Source organism: Galeopterus variegatus, unplaced genomic scaffold (genome assembly GCF_000696425.1).
Source record: "Galeopterus variegatus unplaced genomic scaffold, G_variegatus-3.0.2 Scaffold686, whole genome shotgun sequence".
In the NCBI taxonomy this organism is placed as follows: domain Eukaryota; kingdom Metazoa; phylum Chordata; class Mammalia; order Dermoptera; family Cynocephalidae; genus Galeopterus; species Galeopterus variegatus.
In genome coordinates this window covers 181,420-203,610 of record NW_007726797.1, presented here as the reverse complement: position 1 = coordinate 203,610, position 22,191 = coordinate 181,420, and the positions used below count along the sequence as shown (strand labels likewise).

Here is a 22,191-nt window from a genome sequence, read left to right as displayed (position 1 = left end):
CCCGCGCCTCGCTCAGCCAGTGAGCGGGAACCGGTCTGTATGTGGGATCCGAACCCTCGGGCGGGAGCGCTGCCACGCTTCCCAAGCGGCGCACTTATCCAGTGCGCCACCGGGCCGGCCCTTCTTTTCTTAATTTTCAAGCTTGCTTGGAATTCTCTGAACATGATAAGCACACCGATTCTGAGTCAATGTCTAATAATTCCAGTATCTGGAGATTTGTTGCTGTTGCCTGTTCTTTGTGCTGGTTCCTGCTTACAGTGTCTTGTCTTCTCATGTGTCTGGTCCTCTTTGATTATGTGCTAGACACTGAATTTGAGAAATTATTTATATGGGATGGTTTGTTTAATCTGATTCATCCTTACTCCTAGGGTGCATCTCTCTTAAGATATTTTGCACAAGGAAGGCAGTGGCTTACCAGTAACCTCAATGTTGCAAGCCTGGGACTCCAACTTTTTTCCCCTTTGCCTCACAAAGGTACAGAAGTAGAGTTCAGCTTCTAGGCTGCCTTTTCCAGATTGACACAAGAATGTGTAAACTACAGAAGCACTTTTTCTTTGATTTTAGAATCAAAGGAACTGATTATAAACATTGGTCAATGTGGACATAGTTATGGAACAAATAATATAGCTGAAGTTAGAGATACCCAAAATAAAACTTAACACATCAATAAAGAAAAGTTTTGAGGGGCCGGCCCGGTGGCGCACTGGATAGTGCGCCGCTTGGGAAGCGCAGCGGCGCTCCCGCCTGAGGGTTCGGATCCCACATGCAGACCGGTTCCCGCTCACTGGCTGAGCGAGGCGCGGGAGCAACACTGAGGGTTGCGATCCGTTGCCGGGCACGGAAAAAGACAAAAAAAAAAAAAAGAAAGAAAAGTTTTGAGGGGCCGGCCCGGTGGCGCACTGGATAGCGCGCCGCTTGGGAAGCGCAGCGGCGCTCCCGCCTGAGGGTTCGGATCCCACATGCAGACCGGTTCCCGCTCACTGGCTGAGCGAGGCGCGGGAGCAACACTGAGGGTTGCGATCCGTTGCCGGGCACGGAAAAAGACAAAAAAAAAAAAAAGAAAGAAAAGTTTTGAGGGGCCGGCCCGGTGGCGCACTGGATAGCGCGCCGCTTGGGAAGCGCAGCGGCGCTCCCGCCTGAGGGTTCGGATCCCACATGCAGACCGGTTCCCGCTCACTGGCTGAGCGAGGCGCGGGAGCAACACTGAGGGTTGCGATCCGTTGCCGGGCACGGAAAAAGACAAAAAAAAAAAAAAGAAAGAAAAGTTTTGAGTCAAACAGCTGGCAATTAAACCTACTGGGAAAAAATTGAAAAAGTCTACATGATCAAAAATCAAAAGGTACATTTATTTTCTCACCATTTTCTGCCAATGGAGCAAGAACTTCAAAAATCATTTCTCTTTTATCATGTTCTATTTGTTTCTTGAAGAGTTTTACCAGCTCTTCAGCAATGTTTGTACTGGCAAACTGTTCTTTACTTGACTCTGTAAAATAAAGGAGAAACATTTAGCGTAAGCAAACAAAAGTAAACCCAGAAATGGTTTTCTATTGCTTTTAATACTTGGTCATCTTGTACCATTACTGATAAATACAAACTCTTCAGATACAGAAACAATCAAATCCATTTATAATGCCCTTGAAAAGGAAAAATGTCTAAGACTTTAGAGAAAATGTTCTAACCCAATTATATTTGAGGCTATAAAAAATGTTCACTAGCATAACATATAGGTAACCATAGCAACAATAAAATTACTAAGTGATAAATTCATAGTTTCAAGGCTTTTAGTCAAAGAAAAAAAAATTATTCATAACAGATTGTAGTTCATGCGGCTGAATTAAACCTGACTTAGCATCTTATCTTTAGTATCATTAAGTGGTATGTGTTTGCAGTGGTCCTGACATGTCTACTATTAAAAGCCAATTCTTCACAAGTTGATGGTCTCATTCTGTCTTGCCTCTTTAGCATCTCCGACCTCTCCTTCTCCACTCTAGCCTCACCATCAATCAGCATTTCAATATGCTTTAGTATTTCTCACATAAAAAAATATTAAAAACAAACATCCTCCCTCTACTCCACTTCTTTCTTCAACTACCATTTATTCTCATTCACTTTTACAAACAAGTTTCTTGATAGCACTGTCTATATATACTGCCTCTACTTTCTCAACTCACGTACGTTTCTAACCCACTTCAAATTAGTTTTGGCCCACTTTTATACTCTGCAGTCTCCTAAGCTTGCTCCCCCTTTTCCACTAGCCCTCTGTAAATTCCAGTTTCTTGGGACTTGGTCCTTTGCTTTCTTACCTACTTGATCCTTACTCTCAACATAGGCAGTCTAATTCTCTTCCATAGCACCAAACAGTGTCTGTGTTGATATTTGTACAATTATATCAATAGCCCTCTTCTGGACTCCAGGCTACTTATTTAACTGGCCATTTCACATCTCCACTTGAATCTCTCTCTAGTATCATAAACTCAATGTCTAAAATAAGCTTTTGATATACCCTGAAATATCTCTTCCTCCAGGCTTCCTTAACCAGTAAATGAACACTCCCTCTATGCATCTGCAGAGGCAGAAATCTCGGAGCCATTGCTCACTTGTTCTTATCCAACATCCATATCCAATGAATCACCAAGGTCTACCAATCTTTCTCCAAAATACAACCAGGATCCATTCTATTTCTCCCCAATTCTCCTCTTAATTTCTTTGGTTGCATCGGGTATCCTATTTTTTTTTTTTAGGAGAAGTTTCTGTCAGAGAATTCTGACCAAATGCAATCTATACTGGTTGCTCTCTATGTATGGGATTGCAGCTGACCTCATGGAATCTCTTTATCATTATCTTGATGGGCCATTTCTCCTCCTTCCTGTATTAAATACCCTGTTATCTATGTCCTTTCTCCTTCACTTGCTTTGATTTGATGGAGGCATCCTCCATCAGCTTCCTGAGAAAACTACTGTATATGGAGTATAAGAGAAAGATATTTTGAAATCTTGAGTATCTGAAAATGGTCTTTCCCAACTAGAGTCTATGCCTCTAATTTAAATTAGTCCCTCACCTTGCTCCATTACTTTCTCATACTAGCAATTATCATAATTTGTTAATTACATGCTTATTTATTTGCAAATCATTTAAAATCTCACCCCCTAAACTATAAGAACCTTGAGATTAGAGACAGTGTATATTATTTCAACCACTACAAACACAATGCACAGGACAGTGCCTGATACACTGCATGTGTTCAAAATAAATTTATCGATTGAAAGACTGAGTAATTAAATGGACATGCAAATGAATACAAACATTAGATTCTGCTCTCTAGTCTCTGGTAAATCTCTGTGTTAATACCAAGTAAGAAATACTGCAAACTCAACATTAAAGAAGAAAGGAGAAACACAAATCTTAATATGGCTTAACAGAGTTTTGATTTGCTTTCTATTACACCATTTTTGGTATATACATCAGTAGTCTATGCTGAAAAGATGACAATCCACTCCAAAACTTTAAGTACCATTCTTTAGTGCCATAAAAAAGTAGAAGTAGGGTGTCCAATAAGCTACCTGAAGCCTCAGAAATCATATTCTGCAAATGTCAGCACATTCTACCCTAAAAGGAGGTTAGTTTGATTTAAATAGATTGGATGATGTAACTCCTGAACATTGCTGGTTGTTCCTCTGCCTCAGAGAATTCTCCAAATGAAATGAATTTCAGAAACATAAAATCATACGTGAAACAGCCAGACATCATCACTCATCTAGTTACATGCTTACTCTTCTTTAAAATAAGTGTTAGTATTCCTTTCTTTCCAATCCATATTCTATCCCTCTAAACATTTATTAAACTAAAACCAAATCACTGCTGCTGTGTAACCCAGGCCCTGTTTGCCAGCACAAGGAAACAATGCACCATCATTAATACAGGAATAAAAGAACAAAATCTGTACTTATCCTGCAGGTGGATAGAGTAACAAGACAGTATGAAGTACGATTTGAACATTTTATCTGAATTAAATGCCACGAATCCTTAACTGACCTTTAGCAAGAACCCTCATTTTTTCTTTTTTTTAAAGATGACTGGTAAGGGGATCTTAACCCTTAACTTGGTGTTGTCAGCACCACTCTCTCCCAAGTGAGCTAACTGGCCATCCCTATACAGGGATCCATATGGGCCAGCCCGTGGCCTTGGTGTTATCAGCACCACACTCTCCAAAGTGAGCCACGGGCCGGCCCAAGAACCGTTGTTTTCTAAGGTTTTATTGTTTTATCAAAATTATAAAAGGGAATTTCAAAAAGTTCATAGATTCTTAGTATCTTTTAATTCTATTTTTTCCACCAACTTTTTGAAGTACCCTCATACATGACTTTAAAGAGTTAGACTAATATTAATATTACCAGCAGATTCCAGTTCCCACTCCTCCATTTCTTCTTCCTCAGAAGCAAGTACGCAAAGCTCTTTTAGCTAATTCATTATTATTTACTTCCACATCTCTAAATAACATATTTATATTGCCACTTTATTTAATTTTAGGTATTTTTAATCAACTTTCTACTACGAAAGGTGAGGCATTCATTTTCTTTATTCCCCATTTCTATCATACTCTCCATCTTCCCAATCTAATTATTATATTGTAATTCTGGTTGTATCAATAATTAGTGTTTGAACACTATTTCATTTTCCCCAGAATTGTTTTTTTCTCATTTCTTAGTTTTCTATGTGCTTATCATTAATTCACCTCCACCAGTTGTCTAATCTTCTCTTAATATACACATTCACTTTAGATATTAACCAATTTCCTCTCCCATAAGAACTCTCTCAACACCCACCCCACCAGCCTTTTGATCTATCCCAATTTGGTTTGCTCCTTGAAAACACATCATTTGGGACTCTCACATCACCATGATACTAGGGATTCCTATTTTCTTACTGGATATTGTTTCCTGACTCCTATGTAGTTTTTAATTTAAATCCCTTGTTTTGGTGGAACCCATCTCCTAGAGGAAAAGTATATACAAAATCAATTTTCTGAGATATTATGTTTGACAATATCTTTATTAAAATCACACACTTTATTGTTTGACTAGGTATAGAATTCTATGTTGGAAATCATTTTCCCTCAAATTTTTGAAAGCAATAATCTATTTTCTTTTGGCTGCCAATGTTGGTTTCAGATACCCGATATCTGTTGATTCATGACCTCTTGCATGCTATCTCCTCCCCGCAGAAGCTTGTAAGATGTTTTCTTTGTCCCCAGCATTCTAAAATTTCACATTGATGTGCTATAGTCTGGGTCTATTTTCACCTCTTAGGCTTGGCATTTGACAGATTCTTCCAATCTGGAAAACTGTGTGCTATAGTTCTGTGATACGTGAGTTATTTGCCAATTTCCTCCTCTCTGTTTAACTTTTCTCTCTAGAACTCTTCGTCTGATCCTCTACCTACTCTATATTTTGTTTTCTTTCCCATCTCCTTGTTTGCTTGACTTATGCAAGTATTTCTCCAAGCATTTTATTGTCTTTTAGATATTGTTTTAAATGTTCAAGTTCTTCTTTGTTCTCTTTTAAAAAATAGTATTCTAATTTCATGCTTATTGTATTTTTTCTCATTTATCTGAAGATACTAGGTTTTTTTCACCTTGCACAGTCTATTTCCTCCCAGTTGCTTTTCTCTAATTATCTTCCATGTTAAAGGCTGTCCTCACCTCTAGCGGTTTGCCATTGTTAAAGAAGTGGGAACTAAAAAACTGACTAGGAGCTATGAGTATGAGTAGTCTTGTTGACTGCATGATTCCCTATAGGGTGGGTCAGCTAGCAATTTTATAGAGAACCCCCAAAATAAATGTTTTTAAGTCTATGTTCTGGAAGACAAATGGGATAATAACATTGAGGTTCTCAGCACTCAGATTTTACTTAGTCTGTTTTTGGAATGGTATTCTGGTACCTCTTACTTCAATTAGTCTGATGTCCCAGTCAACAAACCCTCTCTCTTTAGTCCATCCAGAGAATTAGTATAGTATTCTGCTTAAATTTGAAAGGGATAGTCATCACAAGGTGTGGAAAGAGAGAGAGGGTCTAGAAATCTTGATACTACCAAAGCCTGAGCCTTTTGAATATTCTGAAGTACAAATTGGTTAGTCCTCAACTTTCTAATTCAGGATTTAGATTTCAAAGGTTTGCTAAGTGAATTATTGCCTGCCTTTCTTCTTCTCAGGTCCCAAAATGTTCTTGTGCTATCCTCTTTCCTGTTTTTCCCTCCTTTCCTTGTTGGCTGAAGCCTTTAAAAAAGAATCCCTTTACTGTGGAGTTTTAGTTGCTTTCCAACAAAAACTTAAAAAGGGGGAAAATCCCATTTGTTTAATCCATAATGTTAAACAAGATTGAAAACTTTAAAATGTATTCATGCTATGATTCTGAATGTAGAAAAACTATGTATGTACATGAACTAGGACTCAAAGCAAAAATATCCAGTGGTTATGTTAGAGTGTTGGGATCAAAGGACAGCTTCTCTTTAATACTGTGTGTGCATAAATAAATCTAGAGGAAAAAGATCTTTTTTTCATTACTTTGAAAAAAATGGAAACACCTTTAGTCCCATAAAACTTACAAGGCTTAAAAAGACAGAGCTACTTTTACCTTTCTGCCCCCAATTCTGAAACAGACTGCACTTGTAAAATTATTTTTTCTTTCATCTTTAAAAGCTACTATATATTAGTGAGCAAAACCACACAAATTTGTTAACATTTTTATTAAAAAATTTGAAAAAAGCAACTCTAGCATTTAGTGATATGCCATATTCAGAAGTGTGTGATATGAATTTGAAACACCTAATATTTACCTGAGTCAATGAGAATACATTACACATTAACTTACAGGCAGTAAAGCCCATACTGAAAGGAGAAAAATTATTCTGGGGCAACATTTCAGTGTTGATGTATAACCTGTTATTACATGGGCATAACTGACTCATGAAATAAACTCTAAGTGTTAGTAGATAAAGAAATATTTCTCTTGTATCCTTTTTCTTCCAAATAGGGCAGGGAAGTAATGGCTAGAATTAGAGTATGAAACTGGGCTGAATTAAATTGGGTACATTATCTACCTTTTAATATAGACTAGAGGGGACTAGGCTGAATCAAAGTTGTCTATTCGACCTCCCAAACATATCCTGGTATGTTAACACAGGCAACTCATATCCAAGTGTTTAGAAGCAGTTTTTTAATGGCATATTTTCCTGTTATACCAGGGAAAACATCAAGGTAGGCAAAGTTGTCTTTGCAGCTCTCTACTTACCTCATCTCTCCTCGTGGACCAGAGCTCACCCAATATACTGTGCTGTTTTTTGTCCCCAAATTATTTTTCCTTATTCATTTGTCCAATCAAAACTCTCGTTCCCCAATTACTACTAATACTACTGTACCATATTGATGTGGTCATTCGTATTATCATTTGTTTAATAAATAATAAGAGCCAAGCACTATCCAGTGAGATACACAAAAGATGTATAAGACTGGAAAGTAAGTTATAAGAGGTGTGTGGTTGGTAACTTTGGCTATCCTAAAGAGTATTTGTTTAAAAAGAGTTGGTTAACAGAGATGAAACTTTGACTGATAGAGCTATAGCGTAAATATTTCCTGTGTTTTTAGCTTTTGATAAACCTTTCACTTTCTCTCCAAAGAATAAAATGATTGGATTCCCCTTCTTTGACTCTTCCAACACCCCTTTTGCATGAATCTCTGAAATCCACAGGGCTCAGTAAGAACACTGCATAGTGAGTAGAGCTATAGCGTAAATATTTCCTGTGTTTTTAGCTTTTGATAAACCTTTCACTTTCTCTCTAAAGAATAAAATGACTGGATTCCCCTTCTTTGACTCTTCCAACACCCCTTTTGCATGAATCTCTGAAATCCACAGGGCTCAGTAAGAACACTGCATAGTGATAAAGCACAAGCTGGCAAATTATACATTAAAAATCTTTAAAACATAAGTCTGCAAGTATATATGTATTCTCTAAGCAAGAATTTTATAAATACTCAGCAAAGCAAACCTAATCATTGAGAATTTTTGTCATATCCAATAAAATTTTAAGTGCCTAATATGAATAATCCAAATGTTTTAATCCAATTAAGACAAACTACATATATTACACATATAGTAAGAATAACTATAGATATTAAAATCAGAAGTGATAGTATTTAAATGATCACTTAAAGATGCTTTGTATGAGAATTCAAATTCTTTTTAAAAAGATAATACACCAAGAATTTTCTGTAATTTCTCTAATACAGAAAAAAGATCTTAGAAGGCTGTATTTTTCAAATGTCAGATAGTGATCCACTAGCAAGTAATGTAATCAATTTAGGATTGTAACAATGCAAAAGTGAGTGAGGTTTAATATATTTTAAAAAACAGAATATAAACTATTACAGTGCGCTGAATATGGTAGGAAAAATAAGTATTGTTTAGTTTCAGGTGTGTTTATGCAATAGGCAGTATTATATGATGCATTTTTTTTTGTGGGCTACAGTCCAAAAATTTGAAAAACATTGCCCTAAGGTGAGAAATTTATAATCGAGGTTTTGTGAGGCACTTCTGGAAGAAAGTTAATATTTTATAATATCTTAAATACATCATAAGTTAGATCAGTATTTGTGTACTGAATGATTTGAGGGTTCAAATGTGTAAGTTATTTACCTATGTAATTTAGATAAATTAAATACACTAATTGCCTTTTATATATTTACTTCTTGTAAAGAAGCTTCCCAACTATATAAGCATGACACTAATTCATATTACTAAATAAATCACAGGGTTGGATTAACTGTAAGAATTAAGCACTATTTACTTCATAGGGCCCCAAAAAGGTGAGTGAGGTTTAATGCAGATTTGAGACCCTATTTATTAAAAAATATGAGACCCCTATGACTAAACTCTCTCAAGCTGCACTCTCTTCCATTACCATGGCTCTTATTGTATTCATTTCACCAAAGGAGGCAATAATCACTAATCCTTTTTCCTTGACTCTCATTTGAGAATGGATGACAGTTTATTGGGGTATAGTGTCTTTTTTCGTGTCTGGCAACGGATCGCAACCCTCAGTGTTGCGCCCGCACCGGACCGGGACCAGCAACGGGATCACAACCCTCGGTGTCGCACCCACACCTTGCTAAGCCAGTGAGCGGGAACCAGTCTGTATTTGGGATCCGAACCCTCGGCGGGAGCGCCACCGCGCTCCCAAGCGGCGCACTGTAGCAGTGCGCCACCAGGCTGGCCCTCACTATGCATATTCTGATATTCAACAGCCACATGTGGCTGGTGGCTACTGTATTAGACAGAAACTACTCATATTAAAATGTAAAATAAAGGATTTGCACTCTTTCAGTATGATGAAACTAAAGGCAAGTGAAGAGAGATATGCTTATGTTTCTGTTAGAAAGACTGTCACTATCAGTATGAGATTATAACATGATTTTTGTTTTATTTCTACCAATGATACTGAACACACACACACACACACACACACATCTTTTTGGTGGCCAGCCAGTAAGGGAATCCAAACCCATGACCTTGGTGTTATCAGCACCACGCTCTAACCAACTGAGGTAACCAGTCAGCCCCCCTACATATCATTTTAATAATGAAAAATAATAACTTTGTCAAACATTAAATGAATATTCTTTCATTCTTGGTCTCACTTGAATGATGGGAAAAAAATGTGTTAATCAGGCTAGTATGAAAAAGAAAAGCAGAGGAGGAGAGAAGACAAGAAAAATTCACAGATACTAGGATATGACCTGCTGAATAACGATGACTATTACAAAACATCTCTGAAAAATCATCCCTACTCCCTTAGTTTGAAGGCAAAACAAAAGTAAAATATTGAAATTGAGATTTTACTGTGTAGTAAAGAGAGATGAGCTTCAGTTAGAAACATCAAGATTAGAGTCTTGGTGCTTTTGCTTATTTATAAAGTGGTGATAATAAACTGATATATTTGTTGTAACTATTATATTTAGCTATGACTAAAACATCATTTCATTTCACTATGCCCATAATAAACAACTTATTACAAACATGGTTGTAAGGCCGATTCAGATCAAGAGTTGTAAGTTTCTGTCAAGAATCATGAGCAGGAAGGAAAGGGAGGCAAGAAAGGAGAGGAAAAAGAGAAGAAAGAAAGGCTAATAATATAGAGAAAAATAGAAGAGAAAAGAGAGGGGGGGTGCTGAGGCCATCAATCCTCTTCTTTGTTATGACCAGGATGTTTCCAGCATTGGTCTGGTTCTGCATGCCTTCTGATTTTCAAAGATTTCTCAAATTTTGTTTTCTAATTCTGTTACAGATATATTCTTATGAAAAAGTCCCCTGTCGTTTTTATGAATTTTGTAAAAAGAGGGGGAAGAACCTCAGTATGCTAGATTCCTCTATACCTGATAAGCAAATAATTTATACAAAATGAAATAAATTATAATGTCTTTTATTTTTGCCCTGGATATACAATTCTTGATTTCAAGACCATCTCTCATGTTAAGAATATTAAAGTTAAGTGGAGATAATTTTAAATATTCAACTCTATCAAATAATGTACAATGTAAATTTTAAACCATAATACATAAAATAATTAGGGATGCAAAGTAGCTCCAATTATAAACAACACAATCATAAAATCTAATTGAATTTACTTTTTTAAACATTGAGCAAATATCTTGAATGCTTCAAAAATAAATATAACCTAAATGGACTTCCAGGTTCTTAACATCTAAAAGAAAATTATTGTAAGTGCATTAACAAGTTAATTAAGTATGTTTTATGCCTAGGACTTACCAAGTTCTGCTAAATTACCAAATGCAACAAGACACATTTCTGTAAGAGCTGCATTTTGGCAGTGGATGCCCAGTAATTTCACTAACGTGGGAATAACACCCATATTGATAAGTTGAGCTTGAAGTGAATCTGTAAAAAAGAAAAAAAAGTGTTCACATATCAAATGAACATGAATAAGAAGAAAACACATCTTAACTTCCCTATTATAAACTCAATGCCATTTGAAATACAGCGAAGGAAAATGAAGTCTATTCATATGATTTATCTCATTTTAAACATGAGTTTAGAGGAACTGGATTTTGAATCTTTTTAATGACCAAAAGAAACTTAGAAATGAAAATAATTTAAAGAATATATCGAATCATTCATGTTTTTTAAAATGGGGTATAACTTCTACCTTTAAAGATCAGGCTTTTAAGATGTATAAACAATTAAACATTACCATTTGTTTTTAAGTGGAAAAGTTAGACAATGTAACATCTGTATTACAGGAAATCACAGAATATATGAAAAGAAAAACAGCAAGTTTAATAAAGACCAAGAAAGGAGACAAAAATCTTAGAATCCTTTATAAACAGTTTTTAATAATAAAAAATAAAAAGTATATAATAAATACACAAAAATGATTGGTTCGGAGTATTCTTGAGCAGAGTGTTCTTTGATGACTACTAGGAGAAATGTAGTTTTAAGAAGAAAAAAATGGATAAACTAAAATATTTTTCTTTTCAAAGTTTTACTTAAGTAGAGTGACACATCATCTAAGTAAGAGAGAAAAATTTAGCTCGAGAGGTGAAGAAAATGAGGACAACATGGCCTTGTCATCATTGTTTGCCTTCATTTTCTAAGCAACTTATTGGTTATAAAGTAGTATTAAACATGCCTTGTATTTCCACAATGGTTCTTCATGGACAGTGAAAATAGAATACCTGTAGCAAAGATGAAGGTAAATGAACCAAAATGAAAACCAAAAGTACTCTCTCTCAAAATAAGAAGACACATAAACATTCATATATTTACGCCAAACACTGTCAATAACTGGTTCCTCCAAAGATACAGAAATGCTCTTTCAAAATTTTTTCTTTTTCTCTTTAAAATTATATGCCATTTTCAAGCTAATAATTTTCTCCAAATTCTTTTACATTTTTGTAATCTAAAGATAAAGCTGTTTCTCACAAAACACATTTTCCTCATAGCACAATCCCTTGTCAGGATTTGCCTGTTAATCCCTTCATTACTCTTTATAGTTCTTAACCCGTAGATACAGAGGTGGGTGGGTGATTATCAAGAAAGAACATAAAGGCAGGGTTTCGCTGTATCACATGCCAGTTGATTACTTGCCTGTTGATCTCTGTTGTTAATTCTTCCTGATTTTAGAGTAAAATATGAAGAGATAATCAACAGAGGCTTATTGCCCCTAAAAACTGATGAGTAATTATGGATAATTATCTGGTTTGGTTGTAGGGGACCACCTATACTAGAAAGGGACCCATTACCAAAACAAGAACAGACAATAAACCTGAGAAAAAGAGAAGATTACATTTAGAATCCAAATAGCCTAAAATAACTTCAAGTTTTGTGGCTGAATTATAAAGTCTATTCTAAAAAGAGATAAAAATAAAAGAATATATTTAACTAAATGACTATTTTTATGCTTTTGACGTTATTTTTTTCTGAATATTCAATTCAACAATTAACGAATGATTCACAATACTTATAACAGGCAGAATATTTATATTATGTTATAGGGTATAGTGTTATAACCTATATGTTATATTGGCAGAATACCTGCATTGTGGTTATAGTATTTATAATGATCATGCACTAAGGAGTTTTCCAAGTTAGAAATTATGATTACTTACCCATAGACAGAGTTCTTTATTAGTGGATCACCTCTGCAGATCCTTGCTCCTTAGCAGTATTTTTATCTATTTATTCATTTATTTATTCATTTTGACTACTTTGCCAAATACTGCAGAGCTGTCGAATCATTAAATTTCAGGTACGTAAGCGTGAGCACTAGCGCATGCATTGAGTGTGAGTCAAACTCCACTATATGTCTGCATATATGTAAGCATCACACACCCCCTCAGTTCTGTTGGTACAAACTAGAAAAATCCAACAGTTTAGGGACATCAGAGGAATAATAAATTTTATGAAGGAGATAATTCAACAGGAGAAAGCCACTTAGAAGATGATCTTCATGTTCTTCTAACTTGGCATCTCTATCACTTTCTTGGACCTCTTTTACAATGTTGTAAATTTTGGTTTCATGGAAAAGAGGGGCAAAAAGTTAAGAAATGTTGCAGAGCTTAACACAATCTTTGGCATACAAATTGAAGAAGTAATATTTGAAATTGTGGCAGATCAGGAGAAAAAATAGCATAGCCAAATGGCATATAGTGTGAATGGCCATAACTCAAGAAAATCATGTTGCTTCGTAAAAATGTGTTTTAAAACTACCTAGGAGCCAATTTAATTATATACTCACATATAACACACATACCACACACAAGAGAAAAATATGTAGTCATCCAATCGGATAGATTAATTTTGGACCAATTGGGCACTTTCTTTTCCATCCACTTCTACGATGCTAACTAAAACAGTAATCATACTGAACTCAAAAATTTGTTCACACTGACTGCAGGCAAATCATTCTCCTTGGATAATGAAGGCCCAGAGGAGGGTGGAAATATATATATATATATATACATACACATACATATATTTCATTTTATGAATAATGAGGCATCCTACAATATGGTTCTTAAAGTGGGGTTCCTGAAACCCTTTCAGAGGATCACAAAGTCAAACCTATTTTATATAAAAATACCAAGGTTTTATTTGCCTTTTTCATTGTACTGACATTTTCACTGATGGTGTAAAAACAATGGTATGTAAAATTGCTGGCACTTTAGCATGAACCCGGGCAATAGCACCAAGTTGTATTAGTAGCCATTATATTTTTCACCATTACACACCACAGTAAAATAAAATGCTATTCTTCTCAGCAGTATTATTTTTTGTTTTTGAAAATATTTTCCATAAAAATGTTATTTATGTTAACATACAACGGGTTTTATTGTTATACTAAATAATTTTGTAAAATTTTCTTCATTTTAATTTCTAATATAGTAAATATTGATAGATATACTCCATATATGTAAACGAAAGGTTTACAATAATTATTTGAGGTCTTCAATAATTTTTAGGTGTCTTAAAGGGTCCTGAGACTAAAAGGTTAAGAATCGCTGTCAAAAAATTACCAAATTTTTGTAAGAGATTTGGAGGCAGGGGTGAAGAAAACATGGAAAAGACATTCCAAAGTTCAATGACATGCCTGGCAGAAGTGAAAATAGGAAAAAAAGAAAGAAAAGAGATTTGGAGGCAGGGGTGAAGAAAACATGGAAAAGACATTCCAAAGTTCAATGACATGCTTGGCAGAAGTGAAAATAGGAAAAAAAGAAAGAAAAAAAAAAAATCAAAAGCATGGTAGGAATCCCAGATCTTGGTGCTCAGATATTTTGAGAGAAATTACATTAATAAAGCACCTAAACATCTCATCTTGCTTATATATGTAGGAACTCTACTTAAACCTATGAGAATATTGAGTCTGTTTACCAATTTCAGATTGAGTCTGTTTACCTATTTCAGTTACAATTTAGTATGTTACCATTAAGTAGGTTCTTAAAAAATTATTATTATTAGGTAGGGGTCCTATTTGTGTGGGATAAATTGAAATTAATTCTTACCAATGGAAGCAAATTGATCACTTTTAAAAAATTGCCTAAAGAAAGCTTATGAATGTTTTTCAAAGGATAATAGCTGACACGCATACTACCATGAATATATCAGGAGTATGACTTTTAAATGAAAGACTAACAGAAATTATTAGAATGAGAAGAAAGAGTTCATGTCCTCTAGAATACATTTGAGAGAGTAAGTGAAACAATTGCAAGACTAAGAATCTTGCATCCCTCAATGAGTACCAGCAACTCTAGGGGAATGGTTATCAGAGCTCAACAAACACAGCAATTCACAAAAATGCAACCCAGGCCCATACACAGCAAACACTTATGTGTGAACGACAGTCTTTAGACAGCACAATGTCATAAATGTCTGAAGACTTTTTAAAAATAGCTTCTGACAAACATCACAGACAAATACTGACCAAAATACATATTTACAAAATTACATAATGTCAAAATGACACAGGCCCTACATGATCTATGGGGAGGAAAAGGAAGAAAGGCACTGAGGGGGTGCAATACAGATGCATATACAAAAAGATATAAGGCAATCAACGCATGCGCTGGTGTGAACACTTACCTACCTACATTTGAATTTCAATGGTTCCAAGTTCTTCAGGTCACACTCATGGAAACTCCAACGAGTGGAGATCTGGAGAGAAGATCTCAAGTTGAGGAACCTTTTCCCCCTTGAGTTTTCAGTTTAATGTTTAAAACATTGGTATAGACTAGATTACAGGTCCAGAAAACTATGCTGAGAATTCCAGTAACACAAATGAAGTTATGTTGATCAATTACTAAAAATAAGTTTCTTAAAAAGATTAAAACATGTTTATCTTATTCTTAAAGCCCTTACTGACAATGTTTTAAGATTATTAAGCTTATTGATAAATAGGACTTAACGATGAAACTGTGTTGAAATAAGACACACAAAATTCAAAATGCACTTTCTACCTTAGTATGTATACATTCAAAGTATAAAGATATAATATTGTTATTTACAAGCTTGCATTAAAAACCCCATCTACAAAGGGCAATATGAGAGATTTCTGTGATGATGAAAATATTCTGCATCTTGACTATATCAATGTCAATATCCTGTTTGTTTTATTGTATGTATCTGCAAGACGTTCACATTGAGGTAAACAAGGTAAGTGGTACAAAGGACATTTTTGTATTATTTCTTAAAATTTCATATAAATCTACAATTATCTCAAAGTAAAAAAGTTTAATTAAAAACAAACAAAAAAATCCCATCTACAATCAAATACAGCTGACGAGCAAATATGTCTTGATGAAAAGTTCTAATACAAATGGGCTAAAAACCACTTGAGCATACTGAAGACTGAAGAAAACTGCCTTTGATTTAAAGGCAAATCTGTATTTCCAAAAATGGATATGAAAATTAAAAATTAGAAATAATATAACAGGGAAGTAGAGCTTTCAAGTTTAAGCAAGTTTTAGCTCTCTTATAAGGTTGAAAAGTTAACTGACCTAAATACAACTACCAAGAAGATAATTACTGGTTAAAAACTTTATACACACAAATGTTTAGGTATAAGACTCCCATTTCAGTTTCATATTACTTAGTATCTTTGTTGATTGATCAGGAAAGAGAACTTTTATTCTAAACCTAGTGTTGAGAATTAAAAACTAGATTATTTACATGTGTTTAAAATGAACTTCAAATCAATTATTTTAAAAGTCTTCTTTACATAAAACATGCATATGTGTTTTGCATGCAGATTACCCCTTTAATTTATACATTTCAATGACTGAAACTTCAAAAAAGCGGGGGAGGGGGCAAATCAAGATTCATTAGTACTGAGAATATTGGAAATTTAAAGCAATGCATTTTATACATTTCTTGCTTTCTAAAAGTTAACAATAAAAAAGTAGAAAAGAGAATTCAAAAGTTCTTTCTCGGTTCTGAAAATAAAAGTCTCTATACAGCAAAATTTCCCTTTTCTAAAGTTCTAAAAATAAATGACAAAATTACATGCCTGAGAGTAATGTAAAACAACAGCAACAACAAAAAAAGCCCCAAAGCAAAAATCATGAGAGGAAAAATGTTTTATTATCCTTAAAAGGCCTACTCATTTACTGCTCTCAATATAATGACACCTAGAGTGATTATGCCTTAACTTAGTAGATAATTTTTTCCCTTGTACTCAGTCTAGGTTAAATTATTTGCTACAGATCAACTCTTGCTTGTCATAATGAATACTGCTACAAAGGAAATTTCTACAGATATGTCTACTCTGATTAAAGAAAATCCTATGCTTTCATCTCAGAAAGAAACTGAAACAGATTTTTAAAACCAGTCTTTTTTTTTTTTTTTAAGCGAAGTACTTCCAGCTCTCGCTTAAGCATCTCTTATTAAGAGAAACTAGCCAGTCTCTGCTTTCCTATGGCATTGTTAAGATAAAGGCAATATCTACAGTCTAAATTTAAGCCTGAATTTTTGTATAGCAAATTGAGCTAAGTGGCAAACTAATTTTTATCCCAACATGTATACATTACAAACATGTTTCTAAAAACAAAAATTCCTTGTTTTACAAAAGGACATAATGGCTTTTTATTTTTTTATTTTTTCCTTTTTGTCTTTTTCCGTGTCCGGCAACGGATCACAACCCTCAGTGTCGCCCCCGTACCGGACTGGGACCAGCAACGGGATCGCAACCCTCGGTGTTGCTCCCATGCCTCGCTCAGCCAGTGAGCGGGAACCGGTCTGTATGTGGGATCCGAACCCTCGGCGGGAGCGCCGCCACGCTTCCCAAGCGGCGCACTACAGCAGTGCGCCACCGGGCCAGCCCCATAATGGCTTTTTAAAAGCACAAATTCTACTAATTACTCTGAAGCATTATTATGGTTTATTTTTCACACTTTAAAATTATACAGAAATTATCACAAATTGTGTTAAGATACATCTGTATATCCCAAAGATTTTCAATTTCTAGCCAATACTGTTTTCAAACAGTATTTAAAATTTTTTTTCAGTAAATAAAATATAGGCAGTTCAGTGTTAATTGGATTTTACTTTAGTTACAAAACAGCATTACTAATTTTTATAAAAGTTACTTTACACATACCTTTCTGTTTTCAGTTTCTCTCTGAATGGTCTTTTTAAGTGGCCTAATTCAGAGATGCAAATAGATATTTGGTCAAAATCTAAGAGGATACTTCAAAAAGTTCATGGAAAAATAGAACTGAAAGACAATATGAATCTTTCCAAGAACTTTTATAAGTACCCTCATATTACTCACCTCTGGCTTTAGCCTCAGTTCTTAGAAGGCCAAAGCTCAATGCTTGCTTACTTCAATGTCATTTCCGGAACCTAAAAATTTGTGCGTGATCAGTGATCATTTGCTTGATACCATCATACTTCAACAAGTGTAGCAATATCAATAATAAAAATAAGCCCTGGTCTTTCAGATTTATTGTTACTGTCTGAATATTCATTTTCAAACACAGGTAAGTGTTCCATGTGCAGAGAAAATTTATATGCTTTATATATTACATTTTATTGGTTGAAATGTAAATGTACATTACCACAATATTAAAACACAGCAATAATTAATGATGGTAAAAACTATTAAATGTAAAAATCAAATCAAGGCAGAATAATAGAGATTAGATTATCTATTCTCTTTTGAATTTATAACAAAATAAAAAGAGCTGTTTTAAATTTTTAGTTAATTCCATTTAGGCAATGAATCTTTCAGTAAAAAGTTCAATTTGGGAATTCTTTACATTTTGTGAAGATGAGTTAAAATCAGAAAACCAACTTTGCCACCTCAAAATTTCACAATTGGAAAATCTTGAAAATAATATTCAATGATATCTACGATTAATCATCTCCAATCCAGACATCAAGCACATAAAGAAAACCATGTTAGTCACACCTATAGTCGGGAAAGGGGGAGGGAGAGAGGAGACAGGGAATAATTGGATAAGGGACACAAAAAATAATTATGATTTGTAATGATGAACATGCTAATAATATTGATTTGATCACATACTGTAGACAAATACTGATACTCTGTACCCCATAAATATGTATTAACAAAATAAATAAACTCAAAAAAAAGAAAAAGAAAAGAAAAGGGAAACCATGTTAGAGAAAGAAGAGCAAACATATTTTGCTCTTTCTCCATGACCCTCAGTTAAAAGTGAGCATCTATGTAGTATCACAATGATAAACACACTATCTTAACTGCAAGAGCAATCTAGAAGCTGACAATGCCAAGATAGTATTACTCCTGTAATAATATAATGCCAAACTTTAAGTATTACACTACTAAAACCACTGACATAAAACCTATAATAATCATTTCATTTTTCTGAGATAAAATTTCAGATTCTTGCATTCAGAAGGTCATTCTATAATGGCCAAAGTTGAATATTAATGCCAATACCCAACCATGTGGAATTAGATCAAAATGTGCATTTGGTATACCTCTACTAAAAACCAAGCTCTCAGCCTGTCCATTAGGTAACAGCATTATTATAGTAATAGTCTAGGAGGATTATAAATAAAAATTAACCTAGTCTAATTGGTCAAATTTAATAGGCAAAATTAGCAAGAGGCACCAGAGTAACTAACTGATCTCTTTCAGTGAAATCAATTTGTTTAACATGGCATCTGTAGCAGAACTTCATGAATGCAACCTACTTCAAGAAAACTGATTAGAAAGTTCTGTTGGACAAACTGTAAAAACTCAGAATTTTTTAGAACAGTTAGTAAATAGAGAACAACAGTAAATAAAGAATAAAAAAGCATAACAACTTAATTGCACAATAAAAGTCCTTAAAACACTTTGTTAACACACTAGGGTCCTTTAATTTGACAAACTGGGCTTCAAAAGATGTGAACTTAAAAGTATATCTCCCATGTTTTCATAAACAGAAAAAAATGAACAGAAAATACATTTAAAACAGTATACTGGAAAATTAACATTATTAAGAAAAAAACACAATAAATTGCAAAGATACAACTTTACTTCTGAATTTGTTTTGTTTTTTCTTTTGTAGAGATAGACAAAAAGATTTTAGTATTTAAAAAACATATGAAATTATTAATTAGCTTGTATCCAAAGTAAGTAAACTTTGGAAACAGTGCCTCACATGATCATTTTTCTAAATATCAAATATCTAGAAAATGTTCTTTCTCACCAGTAATAAAGGAATACCAAAACATAAACATGTAGCTCAGGCCAAAGTGCTTTTTAGTTTTTAATCATGATCATTTTTTATTCATTTCTACTCCTATTTTAAGTATAAAGAAAAATAAACTAAACCAAGTTTATGGACTGAGTTTACTGGAAAAATAGCATGATTAAAACTATGAAATTGTTGCTATTGGTTGAAATGAAAGTAATAGCTAAAATTAATTACATAGTACATGATCTTTAAATTAGAGGAGAGAAAATACTTCATTGGCCATTTTAAACAACTGAATTTAAGTAATGAGCTTCATACTTAAATTTGGTTGTTGTGCTTCAATCACACACTCCAGGAGGTGCATTTTTTGTTTTGTTTTGTTTGTAGTGGCTGGCTGATATGGGGATTCAAATCCTTACCTTGGTGTTGTAACACCACGCTCTAACCAACTGAACTAACCGGCCAGTCCTAGGAGTTAACATTTTCTAAATTGCACAGATGGCCTCCGTTCAGTCATAGTTTAGTTATGTCCACATAGCAAATAAATGTAAACACTGTTGAAAAGGTATTCCAGAGAGATTTCAGGAACCATAAAAAAGAAATTAGACTTTCAATAACAGGGCACTACTAAGATGTTAGAAGTTGTAGAAACTATACACATACAGACATACATATCACATATATGTATATATAAAATATAGGTCAGATGAAGAAGCCATAGACTGTGTATATTATATAAGTCATTTAATTTTTATTTTTTGGCAGCTGGCTGGTATGGGCATCCCAACTCTTGACCTTGGTGTTATAACAACATGTTCCAACCAACTGAGCCAACTGGCTAGCCCTAATGTTAACCATTTTAGAAGAAACAAATTTTTCCTTTCCTGATGGTGTGCTTATGGCCTCTACATTTCTCTTATGGCACAGCTCCTGTAAAGCGAGTAACTTTAGTCTTTGTTTTAATGCTTATAATCATTTATAACTTTCCTTAGAGTTATAACAGACTTTTCCCTCTATTTCGTGTCTGTAGCACAAAGTGTACAAATAAAAAAATTAAACCGTCAATTAAAGAGTTTTCCATGAGACATTTACTGATTAATTATGGCAACTTATAATATAACAATAATGGTGACCACTGATAGGTTCCTTAACAAAGTGATATTCTGGTCTCCGGTGCTTTACTTTAGACTACTGGTTTGTTTCTATTTGAACCTGCAATCAATTTCCAAGTGTACATGTGCCGACTTACCAAGTTTGTGGATCACCTATGGAAATTTTTAACTACAGAGCTGGTACTTGTTACTATCAGCATGTTTTCAATGCCTCTTTCTGCTACTGCCAATTACGTCGATAGGGAATATAACTAATATACTGAGAAAGAGTATAATGCTTTTAAATTATTTAACAAAGAAAATGCATTCCAATAACATATATTTCTCTTTCAAGTACTAATGTTGTTAATAAAAATTTTAAACAATACTAAGTATCCAGAAAAGCCAATCAACCAATATTTTCCAAACTCCTACTATGTGCTAAAGTAGTGTTCTATTTGAAAACAGCTAGATAACTGAACAAAATTTTCAGTCTTTACTGCAATATTTTGACATTGGGTAATCAAAGCTAGGAAAAAGATATTTAAGAAACTAATGAGATAAAAATATCTACAATTAAAGGTTTGAGTTCCTTGTCTACAAAATAACTGAAACCTTAAAGTTGTAACTAGATGAAGAAAGAAATATAGAAAGTTCAACACATTCCCTCACACTGAATGTCAAATCATCAACATGCTTTTCTATAGCCACAAATGTCAAATATTCAGGCTACCTTGGAGGGCCACAGAATTAAAAGGGCTTTTTTGCCAGGTGAAAAACAGGTATGATTTTCTAAGATGGATAAATTTATAATGATTTCTACTAAACAAAGTTTTATTTCTGTCTTGTTTTATTTAAAAACGATTTTATTTTACAATATTATTGACACAATTTCTCTGGCTAGGGAATTACAATTTTCACTACTCAGATATTACACACCTATCTCAGTATAAAAAGTCTTAACTGCTTCTTCAGTGCAGAAAAAAAGAATATACCCAGCTCATAGCTTAAAAGAGTATACAGTGTTGAGCTGGTTCAAAACTTTTCAATCTGATAAACTTTGAGTTATATACAGCTTTGTAAAATGCAACAAAAACACCTTTACTGAAGAAGTATTTTCATAATATGTCTGTCTTGGACGTGTTTAGGAAATGTGTTTTATTTCTTATTCAATGGATTTAAAAATTGGATATGCTCAAAGTTTCACTATATGAACAGGAAGTATTTGAATGAAGAATCCTATTGAAAAAGAAAAGATATCCTAAGTCTCAGTCTACAGTCAATCCACTTTCAAACAATTTGAAAATTGTTTCAGGGAAACTATGTTGGTGGATCTTTGTGACCATTTTCAGTACTTTCTTATCTCTATAT

The 22,191-nt window shown here is 34.1% G+C and overlaps 1 protein-coding gene across 5 annotated transcripts in view; it reads right to left on the bottom strand.

The window, feature by feature from the left end:
* RAP1GDS1 (RAP1, GTP-GDP dissociation stimulator 1) overlaps positions 1-22,191 on the bottom strand; it is a 138,514-nt gene that overhangs the window by 27,440 nt on the left and 88,883 nt on the right. For all 5 annotated transcript variants that reach the window (XM_008571378.1, XM_008571380.1, XM_008571381.1 and 2 more), the window contains 2 exons: positions 10,818-10,946; positions 1,358-1,483 (listed from right to left, as the gene is read on the bottom strand). In XM_008571378.1, the coding sequence (XP_008569600.1) occupies positions 1,358-1,483; positions 10,818-10,946 (255 nt within the window). The remainder of the gene's footprint in view (positions 1-1,357; positions 1,484-10,817; positions 10,947-22,191) is intronic.